We start from the raw sequence: 27,832 nt of genomic DNA, 5'->3' as shown, positions 1-27,832 counted from the left end.
CAGTGCTCTTGGCGATGTGCTGAAGCCCACGCAGAGCCCGCGGGGGAGCCAAGCCTAAATAACAAATATAAACTCTAACTTCTGTTTGGATTCATATAAAAATACAAAAGATTTCCTGTCCCAAAGTCTTAGGTTACAAAAGTGAAATGGCACCCTCGAGGGAGGTGGTTTTACACGTGTATTAGAGCGGAACATACAGTTCAGCTGCCTTCAGGATGCGAGCAGCGGGGCTGGCCCAGGCCATTGCGCCGCTGGCGTGTGCGCTGCGCTCGCCGGACGCCGGGCCCGGAGGACTGAGCCCGCACTGATGCTCCCAGGCGAGCTGGATGCGCTGCTCAGTACCCCCCGCCTTTCCTTTCTATCGTGGGCAGGTGGTACTGCTTCAGGTTAGGCTTGATGTCCTTCTGAGCATCTGCCTGAAAAGAAAACGACAGCCGTTCAGGGGAGGCCAGGACGGCGGCAGGAGCAGCGCTGAGGGGAGCTAATAAGGTGCTACCTTCTGGTTTGCGCCCCCACACTTCAGGGGTCTCAGCACCGGGACCTTCCCGCTCCCGCCAGGTCTGAACACCGTCTGCAGCGCGGGGCTGGAGTACGAGAGCTTGGTGGCCCCGGAGAGCTTCAGCTGCGGCAGCTCCATCAGGTAGGCCGGGCCCTGTCTGCGGGGCCGGCTCTCCTCCTGCTTCAGGGGCTGTTTCTTGAAACAAAACACAGGTCAGCTGAGCACACGGGTGGTGTCTCCACGGAAACCAGGGGAAACAGAGGCTCTTTGGTGTCACTTCTGCCTAAGGAACTTCTTGACCACGAGGTGCGACTAGACAACAGGCGTCCTGGCCACCCCAAAGTGAGGTGGCCCCACACCGGGCGGGAGGCGTCCGCGCCTCAGGCGGGTGCGTGTGGGTCTGGGCCCTGGTGCAGCCACGGGGCGGGCCGGCCTGCCTTGGGGCCAAGCCGAGGCCGTGGGGGTCCTACTGCCAGCTCCCCCGGTCAGCCAAACTGCCGCCTCCTGCTTTTGTGCGGCTGGTGAACTAAGAGTGGCTTTTACCTCGTTCGTAGTTGAAAATGCTTTCATGGCACGTGAAAAGTCTATGAAATTCAAATGTCAGCGTCCACAGTTCTATGGGAATACTGCCCCACCATTCCTTTACGCATGGTCCATGCGGGCAGCTGTGACGAGACCTTATGGTCGCAAAGCCTACAGTGCTTGCTCTGTGGCCTCACAGACACGCGTGGGCGTGGGCCGGGGCAGACTGGGAGGTGGGACGGGGCGCCCAGAGTTCTGGAAAGCAGCCTGGCTGCAGGTGCACGTGCGTCCCCAGCCCCAGCTCGCAGTGACACACAGCAAAAGCAGGGACAAGTGGACGTGACGCTGAATGGCTGCAACACTGGGGGCCGAGCACATGGCGCGTGGACAGAAATGAAGGTGCTGCCCAGGCAGGCTGTCGTTTCTAAGCCGCCGTGTGAAACTCTCTGTGACGGGGGGGCGCTCGTCTGGAGCCCGAGGGGCTCACGCTCTGGCCGAGCCGACGGCACGCTCTGGGTGCCCACTGGCGAGCTGGGTCCCCTGGGCCGGTGTGTAGCTCTCTGTGCCCCCTCTGGGTGGGTCTGAGGGCACAAGGAGTGACCCCTGGGCTGGAGGAACCCCTCCGCCCCGTCTGGCCTGCTCACAGATGTTGTCCTTGACCCTTAGCTAGTGGGGCAGAAGGGTGGGGCAACGGAGCCCTCGCAGGTGGGGTTCGCTCAGACACCAGCCACCCGAGGTGTGCAGTCCGCTGCAAGCCACCCCCCGCTCACCGCTCCCTCCGTACCTGCTTGCTGCCCTCCTTGGAAATCTGCCACTTGTTACTGAGCAGTTCCGGTGCCACTTTTCTGTGGCTGCCCCGAGCCTGCTTCTCCGCGGCCCTGCAAGGGGGAAGACGGGCGCCCCGCTGAGAACCGCACACAGCTGCTGTCTGTCTCCAGGGGAGCTGGTCACGGCGCGGTAAGGACCTTTTTCCTTTTCTGCCTCAGCCACAGTCTCTGGGCTGGGAATGGCCCTGCCCCAGGCCCCCACCCCTGCCCCAGCCTCGAGGTTTGGGTCAGATGTCATCTCCACGGTCACACGCAGGAGTGGACAGAGGTGTGGAGTCGGACAGCTCAGAGCATGTACTGCCAAATCAGTGTGCCCACGTGCTGAGACCTTACAGTGAGTTCAGCGTTCACAATGGTGCGGGCGGGCTCCGCAGTCTTAACAGAGCCCTCCCCTGCCCTGCCACGGCGCCGCTAACAGCCCCTTCTGGGAGATATTCCAGAAAAGGACAGGGAGAGCTACCAGGGAGCCCATTGGGCGGCCCACCGCATCCCCCACCCCCGGTTCAGCAGCCAGCACCTGCCCCCCCCCAGTCATCCAGACCACCCACCTCTGTTCTTGGAAATAGGGGTGCTGCAGGGCCTGGTGGGCAGTGATTCTCTCGTCAGGATCATAGGCCACCATTGCGTGCAGGAGGGAGAGGCATTGCGGGGACAGATTGGCTGTCTGTAGAGGTATTCCTGATCCCTTTTTAAAAGGAAAATCAAAACTCATAGCTCTCGACCTGTATTAAAAGCCCAATGATAATAAACAATCATGCCATTGTCACTCTACAGGGACCTGCACTGGGGGAACAGTCTGTGACCTAAAGGGACAGAATACGCAGGGTCCAAACCCACAGATGGTGCCACCCAAGAGTGGCCCCTCGTGGGAACTGTGGACCTCGGGGGACAATGCCGGGTCAGGTCAATGCTGCTCATCATTCTAACAGACGCCCCTCTGGCGCCGATGGCGAGGGAGGCTGTGCGTGCAGGGCAAGCGCTATATGGGAATCTCCGTCCTTTCCCCTCAGCTGTGCTGTGACTGCAACCTGCTCTAAGGTCTTAGACTTAAAGAAAGGGTGGTGGTGGTGAAACCTGTTCCGCTACAAATGGGAGAAAAGTACTCTTCGTCAGAGACTGACGTCACATTTCCAGCTGAGAAGGGAGTAAAGTTTAAAAAAGAAGCAAGAATCCCAAACAGCTGTCCCCTCGCCTTCCCTGGGAGCCCCACTCCCCGGCCGAGCTTCATCTTTGACCAACACACAACCTAACGGTCGGGTGTCAGTGTGGGGCAGCTGGCGTGGCTGCTCCACGTCCTCCCTGCACGGAGCCGGAGCCGGTGCCGGGGAACCTCGTTCCCCCAAAGGCCTCCCAGTGCTGTGTAAGCGCAACTACTCAGCGCCAGAACCTCACTGCCAGGCCGCGGCAAGACGGGAGGAACTGTGTGATGCTTGAGGGAGAGCACCCCTCTCGGACCCCCGGGGGCCCCCAAGGACTGAGGGGCTGCACTGGCCCCCCCCTCAGTGCCCCCGTGCTGCCAGCCCTGGCAGGGCACAAGTCCACGCGGGGCCCCTGGGAGCACGGGGCACTTACTGTTTGAACTTGGTGAGGGTCTTCGCAGCGGGGGTGCCCATGACGTCGTGGATTTTGGAGATCTGGTCCAGCTCGTTGGCTCCCGGGAAGAGGGGCTGCAGACTGGAAGAACGTGACAAGGGGCTGTGGTTAGGACAGTCCCCTTCCTCCTGGCCGCTCTTGACACCGACGTCCTGTAACGTCCTTCCAAATTAATTCATGGCATTTAATTAGCACGAGAGAAAGGGTGGTCTGTTGGCACTTTTAGCGTCAGTGAAATCGCAACTCAGCTCTCAAAAACTAACCGTTATTAATATGAATGATCTAGAAAGGTGTGAACACACGTCTGCATTCATGAAGCAGTCAGCTGAGCAGGTGGGAGTGGACCTGGGTCCCTGCCTATGCTGGGCTCTCCGTCTGATGCATCGCCCAGACGTTAAATGCACCCCAGTCCTTAACGCACTGTGAGCCTGGGGGTGCTGCCCCACCCTCTGCGAGGGCTGCTTCCCCTCGACACCCTCCTCGCCTCCTCCCTTCTTCCCAGGCCACGCTGCCTCCAGCGGTGAAGCACGAAGGCGGGGCATGGGGCTGGGAGGATGGTGAGGACTGGGACTGTGCCAGGTGGCCAGAGAATCCTGCTGGATGCATCTGCACCTCCAGGGCAGGGCCGGGGCCATGCTCACCCCCACCTCACCCCCAGACCTCCTGTCCCCTGCCGGCAGGCCCCCCCAGGTGGCAGTAAGCACATTTCTACTGGGTTCCTAGCTTGGTAATCGATCATGTCACTGATGAAACAGAAAGCAGAGGCCCAGGGCTGGGCTGCGAGTGTTCTGTTCCCCATCACCAGCAAGTAGGAAGAGTGCTGGCAAAATACATTCTGGTGAGTCAAAGGCAGTCACAGCCTCAGGATGCCTGGGAAATGGCGCTGTAAAGGAGGGCCTGGCGGGAGGCCTGCCGCGGGACCGCGTCAGCACCGGTACACAGCGGTGCACTGGCCCGGGCGGCCTGCGGACACGGGGCCGCGGCTCTACCTGGTGATCTCGTAGAAGACACAGCCCGCGCTCCACAGGTCCATCTTGTGGCTGTAGAAGCCGTCGGTGAGGAGGCACTCGGGGGCCCGGTACCAGCGGGTGGAGATATATTCCGTGTACGGCTGCTTTGAATAGACACTCCGGCAGGACCCGAAGTCACCTAATTTCAGGATATCCTGCTGCAGGGGGGAGAAAAGCGGGGAGAAATGACGTCTCACTGAGTCGCTGCTGTAATATAAGGCATCTCAAATGTTTATGCACTAACGGGAAAACACTAGCATCTAACCTGGCTTGTAAAATGCCAGGTACCCTGACCCTGACCCTGACCCTGATGGTGAGGAAGTGGTGCTTCTATTCAGGGGAACATGTTTCACAACCATTTCCCAATGTCTGCAGATCCTGGGAAAAGCCAAGTCCCAGTGTGAGTCTACGAGCGAGTCGCACACCACAGCCAGACGCCCCAGCCCACTCGGGCACGTCAGACAGACCAGGGAGACGGGTTTCGGGATATTCCTTCCATTTCCTTCACCCCTCACGTTCAGGTAACAAAATGCATGCTGCCAATGGCTGCAGCCTCTGGCACGCACGCTACCGCGAACACTAAACACAGCCTATCTCCGAGCCAGAAGACAAGAGGCCCGCTCTGCCGCCGTCTGCGAGGTTGCCATCCCCCAACCGGTCACGTCAGGTCTCAACAAGAAAGCGTAAGGCTGATAAAGGGCAGGAAAAATGCAGTCTGGAGAGACAAAGCAGGCATCAGGCCTGGGCTTAGACATGGCACGGGTTTCAGAATTATCAGATGAAATTTAAAGTAACGGGGACTGCCCTGGCCGGTTTGGCTCAGTGGATAGAGCATCGGCCTGCTGACAAGGGTTCCAGGTTCGATTCTGGCCAAGGGCACATGCCCAGGTTGCGGGCTCGATCCCCAGTGGGGGGCGTGCAGGAGGCAGCCGATCAATGATTCTCTCTCATTATTGATGTTTCTATTTCTCTTCCTCTCCCTTCCTCTCTGAAATCAATAAAAATATATTAAAAATAAATAAAATAACCTGATTCACCTGTTAAGGGCTCTAATGGAAAAAGTAGACAACATGCAAGTTCAGGTGGGAAATGTCAGCAGAGAGATGGAAACTCTAAGAAAGAATCACAAGGAAACACTAGAAATTTAATAAAATTAGCAGAAATAAAAATGACTTTGCTGGGCTCAATGATAGACCAAACACAGCCAGGGAGAGACTCAGGGGGCTGGGAGACAGGCCAACAGCAACAACTCAAACTGAAAGGCAGAGAAAAAAGAACGGAAAAACAGAACACCTAAGAACTGTGGGACAATTTCAAAGTGAAATAAGCCAGACCAAAAAAAGAGTACATACTACCTAATTCCATTTCTAGAACATTCTAGAAAACGCAAACTAATTCTATACTAACAGAAAGGCCGTCACTCTGCCGGGGGACGGGCAGGAGGACACTTTCGGGGTGATGGGCTTGTCCATCAATGGGGTTCTGAGGATGGTTTCAGGGGTGAACACATGCGCCAAGGCTATCAAGTGGTCGCTTTAGTGTGCAGAGGTTTATGGCTTTGGAGGGAGACAGACCTGCCCGAATCCTCATTCTCCCACTTCTATATTTCGAGTGTTTGCGGTGATCATGTGAATGGAGTTTGTTTTCGTACATAGTCTGAGGAGGGTGCCTACAATTACTTCCTTCCAGATGTACGGCTATATTGATGACACTTATTAAATAAACCACTTTTCCAAACTGCATGAGGAGAAAAAACCCTATTGCAAGCCTGGTACCCAGTTACTGGGACTGAAAGCACACCAGTGTACATTCTAGCCCTGGCCGGTGTGGCTCATGGATAGAGCGTCGGCCTGTGGACTGAAGGGTCCCGGGTTCAATTCTGGTCAAGGGCACATGCCTGGGTTGCCAGCTCGTTCAATAATTCTCTCTCATCATTGATGTTTCTCTCTCTCTCTCCCTCTCCCTTCCTCTCTGAAATTAATAAAAATATATTTTTAAAAAAGTTTTACATTCTACCTTTATTCTGATATCAACTTTTCGTATAAAAGCCCTTACCTTTATTAATATATTTTCTGGTTTTACATCTCTGTGAAATATTCCATTTCTGCATTCAATATAAAAGGAAGGATAGAATTAATTGTACCTCGTTCATTCAAATGCCTTTACATTGCATCCCTAATGACTGTTACCACATCCCATTACCACGAGCTGCGCATCTCCGGAGCGTACCTGTGCATGTGATCGAGGGCCCTGCACAGCTGGTACATATAGTGCACAACTTTTTTTTCTGATAATGGATGTCTTCTCCCTGTACAATCAAGGAAACAGCCACATACGATTACTAATGGTCCTTGGACCCTTCTTTGAAATAAAAAGCAGACTCTGTTTTTATTTAATTCTATGTGAAAACCTAACTTCCTCTGTGAGAAATGACCTGGAGCCGTTTTACAGGAAACATGGAGTGTACTACAAACGGAGCCCCTCGGAATTCCACCTACGGGGACGAAATCGCAGGAATCCCGGTGCTGGCGTTCTGAGGCTGGTGAGAACCGCGTCAGGTAAGAATCACAGGCGGCCTAGTCTGCAAGCCTTCCTCCAGGACCCTCCTTCCACCTGCTGCCTGGGGGCCATCAGGAGTCACTGGTGAACCCAGAGTTTGCCTGGGGCCCTGTCTGGTGCAGCTTTCCATTTCAAAGGGGGGAGGTCACAGGCTAAGGGAAGTGCAGTTGTTTTAGCCCAGGAAGACCTTTGGCCCCGCGTGCGTTTCTCCCTGCCTGCAGCCCCCAGCGGAGGAGCCCTCTTCAGGGCCCACCGTCCTTTCCTCCTGGGGACCCCCACCCACTCGCACCCTGGCACCTCCCCGCCCTGGAGAATCCCTGCTGATGGAGCGAAGCTACTGATGGAGACGGGCGCCTTGTCTCTCTCAGCTCTCCTGACCAGAGAAGTTTTTCCAAGTTAATGTTCTCATTAGGGAGATTCTAAAGAATGTCACGTTCAGTACTAGTAACGTGAACACAATGCTAAACTACGGCTTTGCTGTCAGGCCTCACTGAGGAAATGTTTGCCAGTGCAGCCTGCTCTGTGACAGGCCAATCACCCGCCCTCCCCCCCCTTCCCACATGGGACCCAGTCCCCAGGCCTGTGCCTGGCCTTGCTGGTCAGTCTTAGAGTGCACACTGGGTCCACCATGGCACAGCCAAACGGCCCAGAGGCCGTGTCCCATGGCACCATGCGGTGCTTTGCAAAGGAGGGCCTTGCATCACGGCCCACTGCTCTGAGAGCGGTCAGCGATCGGGACCGGCAGAGGGAAGCAGGTGAGACGTTAGACTCAGCGAGGAGCCTGAGCTGTGACCGCACCCCCTCTCAGCAACCACGGCCACACCAAGCACCGGTCCTCCCAGTTCGGCTCTTTGAAGCTGCTCATCTTAGGAAAGTGCTATCTCACTTCTTTGAAATTCTATTTCCTCCTCTAAAGTGGAGCTGGCTCCACCATGAACTGTCAAATAATAAGAGCTGTTAAAGTTTGTTGAAGGCAGCGAGTCAGGCACAGCCCTTAGCTCTTAGCACATGTTTTATTGGACTCTCACAGCAGCCCTCCGAGTTAGAACTGATCCCCCCATGAAAGCGCCTGCCCGACCTCTCGGCATCCCGTGCACGCGCTGGCTCTGGCCGGTGTGCTGCTCCTCCACGTGGGAGGTCCGTGCTGCGGCAACGGTGCCAGACGGCTCCCCCGAAGCACCAGCACCAGAACCGCCAGGACGGTGCCACTGGCACAGGGATAAAAAGGTGACGCCACCCACACTCTGAACGGCAGACTGACACGTACGGAAAGCAAAGCCAGCCATCACTCTGCGTCCCGGGAAGTGTGAGGAGCCCGTGACACACTACCTTCACCCCGACTTTCCTTTGTACGCGTGCACAAAGTGACACGGGAACCGGCTAAGTAGATCCCAAAGGGCTCTCTTCTAACATCGATAAAACTCCGATCGCTAAGCGATGAGAATGCTACGTGTCAGAGCTGAATTGGCAATGTTTTTTTTTTCTCTCAGTACATTAAAAACAGTGGAGTGCATCGTACAGCCAGTGGGTCAGATTTGATGAAATAGAAACACACAACTGAACTAGTCTGACACAGTCACGCCAGGCAGAACAGTCAGCGGCTGCGTGGTAACCCCGCACACGGCCTGAGCTGCCCATGGAAATGAACCGTAGCTACGGCCATGGTTACAGCAAGCTGGCTTTACCTTTTCCCACCTGGTTCATTCCCCAGCATCATGGACTTATTTCAGGATGCCCGCCCCACCCACAGCTTCTGAAGATATAACCCTAAGGTGACCGGGCCAGCCCACTGGGCCTGCAACAGCCCACGCTCCACAAGGCGGCCCGTGACTGGGATTTCCACATGGGCTCGTCTGCTGACAACGGAGGGTCTCAGGATCGGGGGGGCCATGTCTCCAAGAGAGGAGGAGGGGACCATGTGGCCCGGGGACCGTACGGCCTCGGCAACCAGAGCTTAGCTGGCCCCACCTCCCTGGAGCCTGTCTGCTTTCTCACGAGACCTGCGGTTTTACAACATACTCCTTCCTCTGCAGGTGAACCAGCAGAATGGCGTGACCTCTTCCGGTGGAAACAGTCTAACTATGACACTCAATGTCCAAAACATCATCCAGGTGGATGACAGACATCTGGGGACACCAATGATGGAGCTGACAGGACCCCACTTCCTGGAGGCCAGAGAGCTAACACTCCAGCGCAGTCCGACACCCAGAGGAGCGGCAGGTCTGTGTCAGGCGAGCAGGGGACCCACCGGAGCACGGACGGAGGAGGAGGAGCCAGGGCGAGCGGCGAGGGCACAACTAGCCAGCCATCGGAGTGCAGTCACTGGAAGTTGACAGGAGGCAGGATCACACGCAGAGCAGGCAAAGAGCAGGCCTCTGTGATCCGGTGAGAACCGTGCCTCCCTCCTCCAGATGTTCCAGAACAGCCTTTCCCACCGTGGAGGGCACGAGTCCAGAGCCATGAGCGCCACGCCCCGAATGAACAGACCAGGTTACAGCCAGTCTCCATTCACCCCGTCACTAACTCACTCTGATGGGAGCACCCCGAAAATTCCTCCCGAGTGCCCCCTCCTCACTCCTCTCCCCCTGGCACACCCCACAGACCCGTCCCACCCACCGTCTAGCACGCCAGGCTAGAAAGCCAGATGACATGCCTCCGTGTGGGGCTCCAGGTGTGGTCTGACCCACTCGTGAAAGACCCTCAGCCCCAGCCACGAGCTGAGGAGAGGAGGGGAAGGCAGAGGCCGCCGAGGGTGCGGATCACGGCAGGCAGCTCCCGACCCTGCAGCGGTGGCTGGGCCTCCAGCAGCCCAGGGGAGTCGCTTGGGAAGCTACTTCCCAGAGGCTCACCCTAGACTAGAGGCTGTTGCTTCAGGCCTCTCCCCTGTCTCCTCCCCGCTCCGACCGCCCACCGCCCCCCCCCCCCCCCCCCCCCCCGCCGGCAATTCTGTCAGCTTCGTCCCACATAATAAAACCCTTCGGTTAAACTAGCAGGAATGCACGCTATTGTCTGCAACCAAAAGGGATGACCCCTACATCTGTGTCCGGTCCCTTTCTTCTTTAAACCGCAGCCCGACAGCCCCTACAGGTGCTCCTCAGAGCACAGCCCGCACACTGACGCCGGCCTCGGGACCCCCCAGGCTGAGCGGGGACGACGGAAAGGAACAGCAACTGCTTGGCAGCTTGGGCAGCAGTGCAGTATTGCTGTGACATCCAGCACAGGGCCCTCTTCCTGGCATTACTGCACTTACAAATGGTTTGGTCACAACATAGTAAAAAACAAATCTGGTTTTCTGCTATAGTTTCAGAAACACTGGTCTAAACACCAATCAATATATACCATCCCCCTGGTTTAAACTTTTTTTTTTTTCTTTTAAAAAACTGGTATCAGAGAGAGGAAGGGAGAGGGAGAAACAGATCGATACATCAATGATGAAAGAGAAGCATCCATCGGCTGCCTCCTGCACGCCCCCTAGTGGGGATGGAGCCCAAAACCTGGGCATGAGCGCTGACCGGGAATCAAACTGTGACCTCCTGGTTCCTAGATGGAGGCTCAGTCACCAGCCAAGCCCATCTCCTGCTTTAAACCCCACGGAATCATCGGAATCTTACCCAGCCTGGCGACCCTGTGGACCTCATTTCCTACCACCCTCCTCCTCTGCTGGGGCCACGGTGGCCTCTTACCTCACGGTGGCCTCGGGGCCTGTGCACCGGCTGTGCCTCTGGACCGCAGCGGCCTGCTCCATTCTCACACCAGCGGGCCCGTCTGGAGCTCTGGGTCACTTCCTCAGGGTTTGCTGTCTCTCCCCTCACCTGTGAGCTCCCCGGGGGAGGGGGCTGTGTCTGTCGTGCTCCCCCTGGGTCCCCACCTTGAGGACAGCCCAGGGCCTGTCACGGTGAACGAGGACCCTCTCCTGCATTTGCCCAATGCTACCCTCTCCAGCTGAGCCCACAGTCACCTCTGCCTCATCTGACATCCTCGGGAGGAAGAGAAAACGACCCCAGGCAAGTCACTCCCTCGTGATTTTGCCTTCTACGAGGGACTATGCTCTCTGCATTCAAAAATGCATCTTCTCTGCGGCCTCTCTACCTTTGCCGGCCCCCGACACTGCTGTGCACACCGCAGACAGCTCTGCGAAGGCTGCGGGAACAGTCCCTCGGTTCACTGACTGGTTCCCGCATTTAACGGTGCTCCTCAATGTTCTCATTGTCCAAGAGACCAATGTAAGTGAAATGAATCCTGATCCTACCAGGAAAAGCGTTAGTGATTGATTTGGTTTTCAGTGAGTCAGTGTCATGGCAAGAGCAAGCAATGAGGAAGTGTCCGGTCACTGAGGCACTGAGCTAGGGCCAGGGGTAGGAAGGCCAGGGTGGCAAAAGGGCAGCATGGTTACGTTTCTGAGTCAGACTTGACTTTAAGTTCTGGCTCTGTTACTTATGAACAACTTAACTGTGGTTACTACTTACTCCTTCAAGTCTCTTTCCTCATCTGTAAACCGGGGCTGATGATGAAAGTGCCAACCACTGAGGGCTGCCCAGAGGCAGTGTGTGGGGTGAGTAAGAACACTCACTCGGGAGCCAGCCTCGGTTCAGACCCCAGCTCTACTGCTTCCTAGGTGCAGAGCCTTGGACAGGTTCCCTATCTCTCTGTGCCTCAACTTCCTCATCTTTAAAATGGGGACAAGGACAGCATGTGCCTGACAGGGCTGTTGTGAGGCTAACATGAGTTCATTCCTCTAAAGTGCTAAGAACAGTGCCTGGCACGTGGCTAGCATTCGTGAACTAGTAGCTACTACCAGTCCCTGCCTTTCATCGATGATCTAAGGGAGACCTTTTGTGTTCAGGTTAACAGCTCTGAAGTCAGGATGCTATTCCAGCACCTAGTGTCTGACCATCGCTGCTGCCGCTCTCCCAGGTTCTGACATCTCTGACTCCAGGCCGCCCTGACCACCGAAGCACCGGCCTGTGGGCGGCACCGTGTTTTGTAGTGAGCCAGTGGCCCCTCATCCACATTGCACAGCCTATTCCACAGTCTCTCCCTGGAGGCAGATACTGGAAGAAATGGATGCAATTTCCCCAATGATACAATTCCCCTACTGCTGAAAATTAGACACTTATTTCTGAACAAAGCTTTCTCAAATGTCTAGATGCATAGAAACTTGCCGGAAATGACCCCTTGGCCTTGAGTTCTGAAATACCCACTGTAGGAAGCAACACTGAGAATTCCAACGCGAGACACCTGTCTCACACCGATAACTGTCCTGAGCCAAGGAAGCGGTTAGGCAGGTTCGTCCCAGAGTAAAACCTGGGCTCACTGGCACCAACGTTACTGTAAGGGAACTGGCGAGGCCGTGTTGATTCTCCCGGCTGCATGGGCTCCCGCCTGCACTCTCTTAGTTACACACACAGGATGGAGTGAAGGGCCAGCAGGCGCTAGGAAACGTAATCACGTGGTAACACCTCATTTGCCTGGGCCCATGCGGGGCAAGTGAGATTCCCAGGTAAACGAGTTTACTTCTTGAATGTCAACTTCTCTACTGCAATCGTTTTAAACGGGACTCTCAGAAACACCGGACTCACTTTCCTGCCTCTCCTCTGTGCGCACTGGAGTGGTGGCCGCCACCGCCCGCCGTGGGGCGTGCCTTTTCCAACCTGTCCTGTGGAACCCGGAGACTTGCAGCTGTTCGCCCAGATGGCTCTCAACCTCTGTTGTTGTTTTCAGACTCACGTGTACGTTCTAAACCCTCAGCCTCCCCCAGGATGGACTGTCCCCTGTCACTTTCTGCTATTGCTGGTGTGCCAAGTTCTAGAAGCTCCTTCTAAGAGCTCTATTTTACATAGGTTTTAGACTAAGAAGCCAGATCTAACTCTGAATTGCATTTAAAACAAGATTAAACCTATGAGTAAAGTACACACGTTTTATAATTATAAGAAATACCCTAGAGTCCCAGATAGACATCTTCTATTTTCCCAAAAAGATCCAAAAGCTTTTGCATCCAAACATTTTACATCAACTTTTATGCATGTAGGAAAATGTGTCCACGTATTTTAAATCACATGTGAACGCTGTCAATGAGCCATGATGCTTTTCCCACTCTCCCGCTTCATAAAACACCTGTGTGTGCACTCCCCACGGGCGTGCTCAACGTGGGTGTCCTCGCGGCAGGCGCGGCGTGACCTGTGCTTCTCCAGAGCACGCCTTCCGCCTGGGCTGATCCGGCCGTTTTAAAGCATCTATGGGGCTGCCGCAGACAGTCCATCCCAAGCCATAAGCCGTCCCTCACGTGACGTGAGGAGGTTCTTTTCTTGCTTCGGCCCCTAAGCATAGTGTGACCTGTGAAATGCAGCACTTCCTCCAGGCTTTCTCAGTGATATTTACAAGGCTCACTTGTCCTGACATCTAACCAACTGTGAGGCCACACGCCCGGGACAGTTGTTAAATGTGGGCCAAACATCTGCCTCCTCCTCTCCATTCCCCTCAGGTGACCTCTGTAAGCCTCCAAAGCCAGCCGACTGGCCAGCCCCCCCCCCTCCCCCCCCCGCCTATCTATGCTCTCCTAAACAGGGCTTCATTGTTCACAACAAAGTCAATGAATGAGCACCCTGTCTGTCATTCGGGAGACTGTGGAAGGATCCAAATATAAGGAGGTTCCCTTGCATGTGAGGGATTCTTTGCGGGGCGAGCCCCGCCTTACTCTGAGGCAAGAACAGAACGTGGATCGGCAGCAGAGCCCGAGGGAAGAGGGACCCTCGCCGTGGGGACCCACAGTGCGGAGGCCCCAGCTGTCCTGCGCGCCATCCTCCTCCCCGCACGCACGCACTGCCAGGCTGGCCGCTGGCAGCCTTCCTTCTCATTTCATTTACCAGGGAAACCCCTCCCGGCGGATGGTCATCCCTGTGTGTATACTTGACTGCCCCCCAGTGCACCGACTTTGAGCACCAGCAAGCTTTACAGTCAGTTCTTACATTAGCTTTCAGATGACTCTACGTACCTCGTATCAGTTCATAAACATTCATGTCCATAAGTTCACATATTAGCGCAAGAGAACCAGATTTTCTGTCACTGAAGAAGAAAGCAGGTTTTTAAAATGTTTTCTCGTGTCTTAATCAGAAAATATAATCAAATATTTAATTCATCTGTAAACATTTCGTGTCAGATAAAGCACTCCCACATCAGACAAAGCCTGGAGTGCGATGACTGAAACAGAAGTTCTATTTCAGGTAAAATTAATTTAAAATAATAGTAAGCCCTGCTTTAAGCACAAACTCTAAAAGCCCCCTCCCCAGTTTAAAGCCCCCCTCCCCATTTTAAAAGGCCCCTCTTGACAATATAAAATTAACTCTCTCGAGAGAAGAAATGAGGTCGGGGGGCGGGCCAAACAGAATAACCAAGGAGAGAAGGGTTTAATTCATGCCTGCAACTGCAGTCTTAGTTTTAATTTACCTAGATCACCGCCATGTGACTCATTACCACGGGGTGGGGTGGGGTGGAGAACAGAGTCCAAACGAGTCAGGGGAAGCGGGAGAGAGGTGAGTGGCATCGCCCCTGAGTGACAATTTGCCCAGAGTGGGGACAGAGGCCTCTGTCTGCGCCCCAGCTTCCCCGGGGTTCAAGGAGCCCTGAAAGGACCTCTGACCCCGGCAGGGCAGCCCGTGACACCTCAGGCTGCTCAGGGGCCTCCGGAGGGGCCCCACTGTCTCTCAGGGCTGTCAGGAGGCCCTTCCATTCTGGACAGAGCGCTTTCTAAAGCGCATGGAAAGCACCTTCCCCGCAGGCAGGCTGTAGTGTCTAAACGCAGCCCAAACCGACGGCTCAGCACACGGAAGGCCGGGAGGCCGCACGGCTGCGACAAGACAGTGGACACTGAGTGTAACACGGTCCGGTCCTCCGATGGGCATCTGCCGCACCTTAGTTGTCAGAGACCACGGTTTCTTGGCAGGTTTTAAAGGCCACGCCACCTTCTCAGGGATCAGCACGCTGGCCCAGGGAAAGAGGCCTGGAACCCCGGCTGAGCCCCGCTCTGGGGACAGTGCCTGGGGACCAGCTGTGCCCTGACTTCCGAATGGGTAGGTGAGCCTTATGGAAACTGTTCTATGGTTAGACCAGAAATAAAAAATCCCCTGACCATACCGAGAGAGGCTCCATGAAAGGCTCCATGAGTCTGCAGCGATGAGCAGATGACTGTGGTAGGGAAGGGAAGCCAATCTCCCCCACTACCCCCCAGACACGACCCAGACCCAGCGGGCCAGGTCGGAGTTCACACCTGAGGCCTCAGGCGCCCAGAGTCACTTTACGAATCAGGTACACAGCTGACTCTCTGGGCTACAAAACTGGTATCTATAACGCCAACCATGATTTTCTTTCTTAAAAAGAGATTTAACCATTATCATCAAATTTGATAAATTTTAAAGGCCCAAATATACTTACAAAACCACTTCATGCAACGTAAGAATGTTTGGGTGTGGATTCAGGCGCCTCAGTGCTTGTATCTCTCGGAGGTTGTTCACTTGCTCAATACTATCGTGTAGGCAAAAACAAACAGCTAATTGATCATTCAGGTCAACTTTAAAATCTGGGCTATTAAATCATTACTTACCATCCCTGATCAAAACTGACAAACTCACAAATACTTCAAGCAAGTCAATCAGGTTTTATTTCTCCCATTAGCAGTAGAACTTAAGCATATCGTGTTTGTGCATTATCTTATAAAAATCAAGATCTTATAGCATTGGATATAAATTCAAATTTTTCCCATCTAAGCTCCTTGGTAGTTTCTTTTACTATTAATAAATATAAACAGAGATATTAAAATTTCCTATTAATCAGTTTATGGGAACTAACCAACTCGCAATGTAAAAGCCAGGTAAAAATAAGCATTTTAAATTTCCACGAACAGACCCACCCTTCCTTACTTAAGGCTGTCATTTTTTTCAACTTCCTTCACCTGGTGACAGGTGCTCTCTCAGCAGGTGTGTCTATGCAGGCTTTTCTTTAAGAAGACAGCTCCACGGACACCCTGTTCACACCCCAAATCCATCAATGCAAGTGCAACAGCGGCCCAGGGCCTGAGGCGGCCACGCTCTCCACACAGAGCCTGGTCTCCCTCCCGAGCCTGGGCCCAAGGGCTCACATCCAATGAGGACTCTGCATCAGAGACTTTCATCTCAGAGGTTCTGAAAGGAAGTGATTGTGCGAATCTTCCTTCGAACTGGTGAAATTCTGTTAACAGAGAGAGTGAAGCTCGGCATCCTGCTTAGTGATGTATCCAATAGTAACTGTTATTGTAAATCAATGTGGCTGAAAACGAAGTAGCTCGTGCTAGCCAGCAAACGGGAGCCAGCTATGTGAGAAGAGCCCCAATCGTCTGTGTGTAAGGATATTTTAAACGAGAAGTTCAGACCCTTCTGGCATCACTGCCCCGTTCCCCTCACACCCAGGATGATGTTCAAACTGTTAGCAACTTGTGCGCCCTGGTCAACAAACAACCGGAAAGGACACAGCCCACAGCTCAGGAAGAGGGTCCGAAAGGGGCCCACTAGGTGCTGGCAGACGGCGGTCTGGGAGTGCTGGGCAGGGTCCAGGCACAGGGCAGGGAGGGCGGCACCCAGAGGCTCAGGACAGCAGCTCCTCACCACCCGGGACAGGCGGCTTCCGCTCTTCTAATCGTGATGGGGAGTCTTGCAGAACTGGGTCCATGTCCTAACACTCACCCATGATGGGTAGATTTTATGATATGCAAATTATATCTCAATAAAGCTTTTTAAAAATCTATGTTCCCTTTTATTTAGAAACCCTGAACCTCTCTGTTTTGATCAAGTCACATAGCCTTTCTTTGGCTTATTAAAAAAAATTCCACCTAAAATACAGTTGCATTTAAAAAAGTAACAAATAGCCCTAGCCAGTTTGGCTCAGTGGATAGAGCATCAGACTGTGGACCGAAGGGTCCTGGGTTCGATTCTGGTCAAGGGCATGTACTTCGGTTGCTGGTTCAATCCCCAGCCCTGGTTGGGCCCACGTGGGAGGCAACCAATTGATGTGTTTCTCTCACATCAATGTTTCTCTCCCTTCCAGTCTCTCTAAAAAATCATTGGAAAAATATCCTCAGGTGAGGATTAACAAAAAACAAAACAAAACAAAAATAAGTAAATATAACGCCAGGTAGCAGGGATCTGGGGGGCTGGGTGCTGTATACCAGCTTCCATCACCTCTACAAATGCTGCTGCCGCCACGGTGTCCTCATGCTCCCCTTACCGAAGCTGTCAATGCTCAGCCTCGGCACTGACTCTATGTATGACCCAGCCATTGCTCCCCGGCCCCCATTAGCATCTGAAGATCCGAACTTGCCATCAGCACTTCGAGGTGACCACTGAGAATGCCTCCTTTCACAGTGATGATGGCCTCTAGAGTTGAAATAGTTTTTCCTGTGTCCTGAGGATGTGGTTTGTATATGTCTCTCATCTGCTGAAATCCTATTTGTAAATGAATTATCAGGGGGTTGAAATTCCATTGTTTCCCCACAGAGTCAACTACAGATGGTCCGGCACAGGTGTGTTGTTCCTGCCGCACTGTCGGAGATTTCACCGTGGCAGGCGCCCCCACTCTGTGCTGAGAAGCCTGTGGCTGTGCAGCTTTCCCGAAGGGGTCAGACGTCTGTCCAATACGCCAGCTCCCAGCACACCTGGCTTCACAGGGTGTGGGCATTTCTGCTTTGCAGCTGTTGGAACAGTTTCCCAGGGGTGGTCCAAGGTGTGCCCCGAAGACCAGATCTTCATGGTGCCGGTGACCTGTGCCACGTCCGGGTGGCGCCCTATTTGAGTCTTCAGCATTCCGTGCCACCCATGTACCGTGATGTTATCACCCGTTCCACTACTTCATCACGCTGCCAGCTTTTTACCACTCTGACTGATGCTGTAACAAACATCACACAAAGAAGACTTCTAGGCCCAGACGATTTCACTGACGAATTATTTCAAATATTTAAGAAGGAAAGACTTGCACGTTTCACAAAAGAAGAGATGAGCTGCCAACAAGCAGGGGACCTGCAGACTGGGTCCCACGCGGCTCCACAGCTGGGAGACCGGGCGGTTGGGGACCTTCTCTCTCTAGCCCATGGTCCCCCAACCTGACAGAAGGCCGCCGGCACCGTCCCCAGAGGGCGGCAGCGAGCACCAGTGACAAGGGCAGCGATTCACCAGGTCTGGGCATGGCGGCAGGTGCTTGGTGAGCGACCGCTGTAGTCACCTGGCGTGACTTCCTGTCACCGCCACTCATTTCTCACACCACCCACACACATGCAGGGCCACTTAGACAATGAGAAGTTGAGCAAATGGATTTTTAAAGGACACAAAGTTATTCTTCCAGTGGATAAGGGTAAGTTGTTTAACAATGAGGGTAGATGGTCCAGGTTTCTCACTGTAAAGTTACTATCTCTTCCTTTTCATTTTCTCCTAGTGGCCCAGCATGCGAAGTCACGTGCAGTAGGCTGCCCGCCGCTGCTGAGAGAGCCAGCAGGAGCCATGCCACTTCCGCGGGAGGTGGGAGTGAGCCGCCAGCGCCCTCGGGAGGCGGGAGCAAGCCACTGCTGCCGCCTGCAGGAGCAAGGGTGGGGGTGAGGGTGGGGGGACCGAGAGGTGCTCCATGCATCTCCTGGTGACCAGTCATGCACGCAGCCCCGCCTACCTGCACACACCTTGCTGTCCATGCAGCCCTGCCCACCTGCGTGTGCCTGCTGCGCATGCAGCCTCCTGCTGATCGGTCATTATGCGTGAGGGCGTGACAACCATTTGCATATCAGCCTTTTATTATATAGGATTCTTTAGAAGCAAGCCACCTATTGATGTCAGCATGTGCTCATGGTTATTTGAATAGACAGACGGCTGGGTAGAGGGTGGAGAGAGAGGGGTAGGGGGGTGGGTAAATGGGCCCGTGCACACACACACTGGCTTCGTCTCCTGAGGAAGCCTAGAGGCGGTGACATCCCAGGAGCCATGAGCACACCTGGAACAAAGTCTTGTTCCCAAGTATCTTTCTCCAATAAAGGGCGGCAAGGCTCCTTGAAGACATGGAGGTTCTAGGGGCAGGGAAATCCAAGGTGAGCTACAGAATCTTGTGGAGCCAAAGGAATAAGAAAAGGGCGGGCACGCCAGAAGAACAGAGCCACCCTGGAAGAGCTCCCGTGGCCGGAGCTGGACTGTTTATTAAATAAGTAACGACAGCATTGGATTGAACATATGTGTAAGAGCTCACAAGAATAAACCCAGAGTCCAGTTCCCCTCGGGTCTGGTCTGCACGGCTGCGGACACCTGTCCACATGAGCCTGAGGTGACCACTCATCTACACGTCAGCCACCAGCCGCCAGTGACCCAGGTCCACGCTCCCTTCCAAGGAAAGCAACATCCCACAGTGTGGTTCACACTGCAGACACCTCCCCACGCACCCAGACTCGACAGCAAAGCAAAGGAACACAAATCCTGTGGTACTTTATTAAAAATCTTTACTTATTATGGTTTTTTTAAGGAAAAATGTGTTCTAATCAACCACTTTCCAAGTGAAGGCAAAGAGCAAGAATTGTTCTCAACTACATCAAATGATGACACATTCAGCAACGAGGCTGCCGTCTGTTGAACATTAAGCGCACGCCCACCTTGCTAGCTACTTCCTAGTCCCGTGGTCGGCAAACTGCGGCTCTCGAGCCACATGCGGCTCTTTGGCCCCTTGAGTGTGGCTCTTCCACAAAATACCATGGCCTGGGCGAGTCTATTTTGAAGAAGTGGCGTTAGAAGAAGTTTAAGTTTAAAAAATTTGGCTCTCAAAAGAAATTTCATTACTGTTGATATTTGGCTCTGTTGACTAATGAGTTTGCCAACCACTGACCTAGTCCTTCCCTTAAGCCCCTCACAACAAGGAGGCCCGGGCTCAGGTGCACGATGTTACTGATTTCTTCTCTGTAGCTGGCTACACTGATCCTGGTTGAGTTCCTGTAAAGTTCATCCTGTTTACAGCTGGTCTGCAAAGTACTGTGCTGTATTTGAACACTAGCAAGAATAGCATTCAGTGACAATGGCCCGGATCTTGAGACCCTTGTCCTGGCTAACACCAGGGTGCCCTTTCGGTGTGTCGGGGACCTGGTGGATGGAGGAACAGGAGGCGTGTCACCACCAGGAAACCACGTCCTTAGGTAATGCTACCTCCTCCCGAGGGGCGGGGGTTACACGAGTGTCTGCCACCCCTCACAGGAAGGCCTTGAAGGCAGTCTAATCTTGGTTGACTTCTAAGCCGTGTTCCAGAAAGCTCTCCCTTCCTGAGGGGACCTCTGGGCCGAGCAGGCCACGCTGACGGCTGGCTCCACAGCGAGCGTGCCCGTGCAGTGTTCTGACCCAGCAGCCGTCACGGAAGTGCCCGAGTCGGGAGGCTATTTGTCAGCCCACTTTTTATTTGCGTCTCTTCACCAAAATAGCAGCTGGCAAGTCCTGTTGTCGGCAAGCACGTCTACCCCTGAGCCCGACAGTGGGACCGGTTCTCTTCTGAGAGGCAACTGTCTCGCACCTGCTGCTACCATAGTCCGTCCTCAGCCATCTGGGCTGTCTCTCCAAGGTGGCTGTGTGAGTCTGCTCCCACATACCAGGCAGTCAGTACACTGCGTCCAATTCTCTATCAGGAGTAATCTGACAGCCCTGGCCAGGTGCTCAGTGGTTAGAACATCAACCCTCGGACTGAAGGGTCTTGGGTTCGATTCCCAGTCAAGGGAACATACCTGGGTTGCAGGTTAGATCTCTGGCCCCTGTCGAAGCAAGAGCAGGAAGCAACCAATCGATGTGTCTCCCTCACATCAATGTTTCTCTCGTTCTTTCTCTCCCTCTTCCTTCCTTTCCACTCTCTCTCAAAAATCAATGGAAAAACTATCCTCAGGTGAGGATTAAAAGAAGAAGAGTAATTTGTCGCACAGGGGAAGAAGTGACAGAGGAAGGCAGGAGACCAGCAACAGCAGTCTCGGCAGAGCAGGTAACGGCCACACACTGTGGGCAGTGAGGACGAGGAATCTGGATTCAAATCTGGCTCTGCCCACCTAGGGACCTGGAGTGACAGCTGTCAGCTTCGTCACATCCCTCGGCACCTGCTCTCCTGCACAGAACAGGAAAGATGACTCTGACCCTGTGGGGATGTCTCGAGGATGAAATTACTGTTCTCCATACTCTTGGGCACCACTAGTGCCCTATACTCCTTTCTGCTCTCAGACACAATTTTTCACACTGAGAGTCTGAAACCAAGGTTTATATCCACAAACACTTCAGAAGGCTCTGCACCAATGTGGGGGAATGACTATGCTTTTTAAAAATGTGCTTTAGATATTTAGAGACTTCAATTTCTTTGACATTAAAAGCTGAGCCTCGCCCGGCCAGTGTGGCTCAGTGGTTAAGGGTGACCTCTGAACCAGGTGGTCATGGTTTGATTCCCAGTCAGGGCACATGCCTGGGTTGCAGGCTCCATCCCCAGTAGCGGGTGTGCAGGAGGCAGCCAAACAATGATTTTCTCTCATCATTGATATTTCTCTCCCCCTCTCCCTCTCCCTTCCTCTCACTGAAATCAATAAAACAAACAAAAATTTAAAAAGATGAGCTTTAGGTGTCTGTATTGGAAAGTTTAACAGTTGTGACGAAGCCGGCCTTTACCCATTATTCCGGTAGTGTGTAATGACTGTTTAGTGTGATCTAGGCTAAAGGCAACCGCAAGGACTTTAAGAGACTCCGAGGGACACAGCCCCAGCAATCCTGCAAGGGACTGGTCCATAGCCAGAGAGCCCCCTCTCCACACACTGTCACCCCAGGGAATTGATTTCTCCAACCCTCTTTGGAAATTATTTCTCCGAACATTAATTGATTCAAAATTAATTCAATCACAAGGGCCTCTGTATACTTAGACTAAGGTTTCGTTTATAAAAGTCCGACACCCAGAACTCTGAGGAACATACAGACTGTTTAAGAGAGGCATACCTTTCCAACTGGAATTTTTTTGTGAGCAATTAATCATTAATATCACAGTAAACTGGGACATAAATAAAATCCAGTATGACGAACATAAAATTAGCCCATAATCCTCCCTGCCTAAAGAAATTTGACTGTGTTGTACGTACTACATGAATAGAATCTTCCCACGAATATTAAGTTGCCCTGTTGATTTAAACCCGAGTCTGCTTTCATTGTTAACCTTGTCTCATCGCCTACCTTTCAAAGTGCTGTTTCATTTGTTTGCATGCATAGTAGTTTCCATCCCTCAAGCTCTGCATCTTCATAACTTCAGAAAACGTTCCCTCGCCTATTTTGCCAATTGCTTTGTAGTCTATAAAACAAACAATTATAAAAATAGGATTTTATTTATACATGTATTTTGTACTTGTTTCCAGACAGTGAACATTTTACCTGTTAAGATAATCAGCAGTTGACCAGCCGGTGTGGCTCAGTGGTTGAGCGTCGACCTATGAACCAGGAGGTCATGGTTCGATTCCTGGTCAGGGCACATGACCAGGTTGCAGGCTCGATCCCCAGCAGGGGGCGTGCAGGAGGCAGCCGATCAATGATTCTCTCTCATCATTGATGTTTCTCTCTCTCTCCCTCTCCCTTCCTCTCTGAAATCAATAAAAATATATTTCAAAAAAAGATAATTGTCAGCACATACTGAGGATTTCTCCTTTTTTATAAGGCTCAGCATTCCCCCCACTTTGTTTTCTCTCTGCAATCCCCCCACAGAAAGGAACCACGTGATTGGCATCCTGGGGGGATGAGAGGCTCAGACCCCACGAGATGTGGCAAGCAGAGACGCAGGTGGCCCGCTGGGGTGGGTCTGGCAGCAGTGCTCACATGGGCCTGGGCATTCGGCAGAGGGGACACTGTACCAGCAGCCTCGGAGCATTCCCCTGAAGGCCACCCTCTCTGGTCCCGCCGAGGCCCAGCTGAGTCGCCCAGCTTCCTGCAATTCCTGATTTCCTGAAACTGACAGCAGCGGCCCTGGCCTTGCGCTACCACCACCACCACTGCCCCCTGCACAGATAATGGTTTTACAATGGCAGATGCCTTCCTGCTTGAAATGCCTAGTTTCTGTTTACAAACCAAACCCTGACAGATTCAGACATGAGTAACTTAAAGTGGGGCGTGGCTGCTAACAAAAACCTGGAAAATGCAGTCACTGGCAGAGAGCAGGCTGGACCAGGGGGAGCCTGGTGAATGGTGACACGATCCTGCTGCCTTCCCCAGACCAAGTGTCTGCTGGGCTGCTGGGCCTTTTCCCTTTGGCCCAGGGAGAGCGGGAGGCAGGGTCCCAATGATGGGATGTTGTTTCAGGGACTCTTGGAGGCTCCGGTGGAATGAGACACAGAGAGGAAGAGCAAGACTAAAAAGAAACAAAGCAGCTTGAGAAGTAGGTCTAGAATCGAACCTTACGTGTAGAACTCACCAGAAGCAAATAGATCAGAAACCTATTAAACAAAAATGCTCATCACCTTCAGATCCCAAACCTGCATCAGCACAGAGCAGGCCTGGGAAACTGTTCAGCCTCAAGGAGGCAGCCTCTTCCACACCCCTTCCATATGGCACATTAAAAAATATATATATTTTTAAATTTATTTCAGAGAGGAAGGGAGAGGGAGATAGAAACATCAATGATGAGAGAGAATCCTTGATTGGCTGCCTCCTGCACGCCCCCTACTGGGGATTGAGCCCGAAACCCAGGCATGTGCCCTGACCGGGAATCGAACCATGACCTCTTGGTTCATAGATCGACACTCAGCCACTGAGCCAAGCTGGTTGGGCTGAACTGCTTGTTTAAGTAGGAAAAAGGTATTAGAAAGATAAGAGTCCATATCCTCTGGCTCAGCAGTTACACTTCCAGGTTTCGATCCCGAGAGTACCAACAGAGACCGAGCAAGATTCATAGTCAAAGATATTTGTCACAGTGTCACGGCAGCAAGGATGCTAAAAACGTAAGTAGCTGATATCGCCGAAACCGGTTTGGCTCAGTGGATAGAGCGTCAGCCTTCGGACTGAAAGGTCCCAGGTTCGATTCCGGTCAAGGGCATGTACCTTGGTTGCGGGCACATCCCCGGTAGGGGGTGTGCAGGAGGCAGCTTGTCGATGTTTCTTTCTCATCGATGTTTCTAGCTCTCTATCCCTCTCCCTTCCTCTCTGTAAGAAATCAATAAAATATATTTAAAAAAAAACCACGTAAGTAGCTGATATCAAGGAAATGACATTCATCATGGAATAGCCACAAGCTAAATATTATGCAGCCATTAAAAACCATGCTTTCAAATCCCATTTAACGATACAGGAAAATGTTCAGCCATTATTTAATGTGAAGGGAGAAGAGGATGCAATGATCCTACAAATACACACACATGCATAGAAGATGGGATGTAAAGGTGTAAACATTTTAAAAGGCAGTATATATGTCTGGGTGGGATTGATGGTGATTTTAATTTGCTCATTATACTTTTCTATCGTTTTCAATGTTCAAGATGAATTTATATTACTTTAAATGTGTGTGGTGTGGGCATTCTCAAGAACTTTAAGAAATCAGTGAGGCCGCTGGCTAACTGCTAACAGAACAATGAGCTTAAAATGAACTGTCCTAACACTACAACAGCAGTTTACAGGGAGAGGCATACAGCTCACCTGAGCCGAGGGCCAGTTCCTGAAAGCCAGGCTGTGGCCTGAGGAATTCAGATTTGAGATGAGAAGAGGCAATTTTATACAACAAATTCCACTTTGTGTTTTATCACAGATAAATTAAGTTAAGCAGACTTCCTTAAAAACAACAACAAAAAGCAGACAGCCCGACTGGTGTGGCTCAGTGGTTGAGCATCGGCCTGTGAACCAGGAGCTCATGGTAGATTCCTAGTCAGGGCACATGCCCGATGGCAGGCTCGATCCTCAGTAGGGGGCATACAATACAGGAGGCAACCGATCAATGATTCTCTCTCATCATTGATGTTTCTATTTCTCACTCCCTCTCTCTTCCTTTCTGAAATCAATAATATATATATATTTTAAAATGTCCAACTGTACACTTTAAAGTGGGTTCGGTACAAACTCCATGTGTGGGCACCTCCAGATCATTGAAATTGTCAACAAATGGAACCTGCAGCCCCGGAGGAGGCTGTCTGAGGTGGGAAGAGGGTCGCCGTTTCCTCCATGGCTCTTTCAGTAACAGAAGACCTGGTTACAAAACAAGGATGGGGGGGGAGGGGTAGAGAACAGCCCCCTCTCATCTGCAACAGAACCCACGTATTTCACAGGCCTTGAGGGTTAGACAAGCAAGATGAAGATACACACAACGCTGTGAAGGGTGCAGAGCTGAGCTAGGGAAAATCCCCGCCCCGCATTAATGGGACTAGAAATAAATAGCCACCCAAAACAAAACGAACCATCCACCCAGACTCAAGGACAAAGAGGACTTAATATTACCGAATAAAAAAGGTGGAAAAAGGAAAATAAATGAGATCATTTGTGTTCACTAAGATTCTATTCACTTTTATTAAAGCAAGGCTCGTTTGTTTAAGTGGAATCTAAGCCGTATTTAACCGTGAAAGTGGAGGTCAAGTTCACTTTTTGTGAAAAGAGCAAGCTGTCAGGCCCAAGTGCAAACATTTGTACTCAAGCACTGCTTCGGAAGCTCCTGTGGGGCCCAGCCAGCTGAGGAATGGACAGAACCGGGGGAGGTTAATTGCTATGTTCGGGGCATGTGCCCGGACCACAGTTATCAGGGAGAAGATTCCGCTTCTAATGTCTACTCTTTTCAAGAGATTAAGTAATTCAAACCAAACGATGAAAACAAGGTCAGGAACCTCCAAGGAAAAGTTCTGCACCCAATTAATGACACGGTGTAGTGAGGAAAACTGTGACCTGAATTACCAAACACCCTGAAAACACAAAAGGACAGGAAATTATTCCTAACTGCACGAACATTTTACACGTAATTGCACCCTGCTCTGGCTGGCATGGCTCAGTAGTTAGAGCGTCGGTCAGAGCAACAAGGGGTCTCTGGTTCATTTTCCCGTCAGGGACACATACCTGGATTGCAGGTTTATCCCCAGCCCTGGTCGGGGCCCGTGCGGGAGGCAACCAGTCCATGTGTCTCTCTCACATTGATGTTTCTCTCTCTCTCTCTCCCCCTCCCTACCCTTCTCACTCTCTCTAAAAAATCAATGAAAGCCTAAACCGGTTTGGCTCAGTGGATAGAGCGTCAGCCTGCGGACTCAAGGGTCCCAGGTTCGATTCCGGTCAAGGGCATGTACCTTGGTTGCGGGCACATCCCCAGTAGGGGGGTGTGCAAGAGGCAGCTGATTGATGTTTCTCTCTCATTGATGTTTCTAACTCTCTATCCCTCTCTCTTCCTCTCTGTAAAAAATCAATAAAATATATATTTAAAATAAAAAATCAATGAAAAAAATATCTTCCAGTAAGGATTAACAATAACAACAAAATTAAAAAATAAAATTTAAATTGCACCCTTTGGCCCTGACTGGGTAGCTCAGTTGGTTAGAGCTTTGTTCCCAATATGACAAAGTTGTGGGTTTGATTCCTGGTTAGGGCACATGTCTGGGGTTGTGGACTTGATCCCCAGTAGGAGACGTGCAGGAGGCAGCCAATCAATGTTTTTTCTCTCCCTTTCCCTCTTCTCTCTCTCAAATCCATAAACACACACACACACACACACACACACACACACACACACACACACACATAGTTATTGATTTCAGAGAGGAAGGGAGAGGGAGAGATAGTAACATCAATGATGAGAGAGAATCATTGATCGCAGCCTCCTGCATGCCCCACACCAAGGATCCAGCCTGCAACCGAGGCATATGCCCTGACCGGAAACCAAATCTCGACCTCCTGGTTCATAGGTCTACACTCAACCACTGAGCAACACCAGCCGGGCAATAAAAACATATTAAAAAAAAGAAAAGACACAAAAGGCAGGACACTGCCAAATTAAAGGAGACCAAAGAAATAGGATATCAAAATGCAATTTTTGATTTTTGATTGGATCCTGGAAAAAATAAAAACACCTATAATGAACATTATTGGGATGACTGGGGAAATCTGAATTATAGACTGCATACTCGATGACAGTATTGTATCAACATGTTAGTTGTACTGTGACTGTGTAGGACTATGTCCTTGTTCTTAGCAGACACTTGCTGAATTGTTAGTGCCGAAATGTCATGCTGTCTACAACGAACTTTCAAAGGTTCAGCAAAAATGAATTCATCGCTTAGAGAGAAAATGCCAGTACAGAGTGGGGCATCTAGGTGAAGGATTTATAAACATTTAAGGAACTCTTCTTGCAACTTTTCTGCAGCTTCAAAAATTTGCAAAATAAATAGTAGTTGGAAAGGAAAAAGATAAGTTAGTTATTTTTAATATCTTTGTCACACAATTTATGCCATATACCGCTACTAACTGACAATTAGGATATGATGCAAATTTAACATTACAACTACACTAACGTAATTAATCTTTTCACAGCAAAGGAAGTCGGAAATTTTTTTGCACCTTCGACTCATCGGCTCTTCCAGCCCAGGGGCAGGGGGGCTGGGGGCCCCCCGAGTGACGCCCAAGGCGATGAGGCCGGCCCCTTAAGGTCCGGGTCCCCTGGGGCCCTCAGGCCGCCCCCGCTCCCGGGGCCCCTCGGGCTCCGCCACCCCCCCGCGTCCCCGGCCCGGCCCGGCCCCACTCACTCTTCATCCTGGACGCGGAGGCCGGCCACCAGCCCGGGCCGACACTGGGCGGAGAGGAAAGGGGCGGGCAGGGGGGGCCCTGGCTTCC

The 27,832-nt window shown here is 52.1% G+C and overlaps 1 protein-coding gene and 1 pseudogene across 2 annotated transcripts; both read right to left on the bottom strand.

The window, feature by feature from the left end:
* Position 1: 1 nt before the first annotated feature.
* Positions 2–27,787, bottom strand: MOK (MOK protein kinase). The gene is made up of 12 exons (XM_079767883.1): positions 27,745–27,787; positions 22,232–22,346; positions 15,438–15,527; positions 14,002–14,072; positions 6,681–6,759; positions 6,507–6,555; positions 4,431–4,609; positions 3,421–3,522; positions 2,397–2,570; positions 1,806–1,899; positions 497–694; positions 2–416 (listed from the first exon to the last, which is right to left on the bottom strand). The coding sequence occupies exons 1-12, from the start codon at positions 27,749–27,751 to the stop codon at positions 336–338; spliced, it is 1,239 nt and encodes a 412-aa protein (XP_079624009.1). The 5' UTR covers positions 27,752–27,787; the 3' UTR covers positions 2–335.
* LOC307097756 (PRELI domain containing protein 3B-like) lies at positions 15,429–19,808 on the bottom strand (annotated as a pseudogene). Its single transcript has one exon. The product of its transcript is annotated as a PRELI domain containing protein 3B-like (transcript).
* Positions 27,788–27,832: the final 45 nt, after the last annotated feature.

The sequence above is a fragment of the Cnephaeus nilssonii genome (assembly GCF_951640355.1).
Source record: "Cnephaeus nilssonii genome assembly, chromosome: 4".
Lineage (NCBI taxonomy): Eukaryota > Metazoa > Chordata > Mammalia > Chiroptera > Vespertilionidae > Cnephaeus > Cnephaeus nilssonii.
The sequence above is the reverse complement of the archived record's forward strand: the minus strand, read 5'-3'. Positions and strand labels throughout refer to the sequence as shown.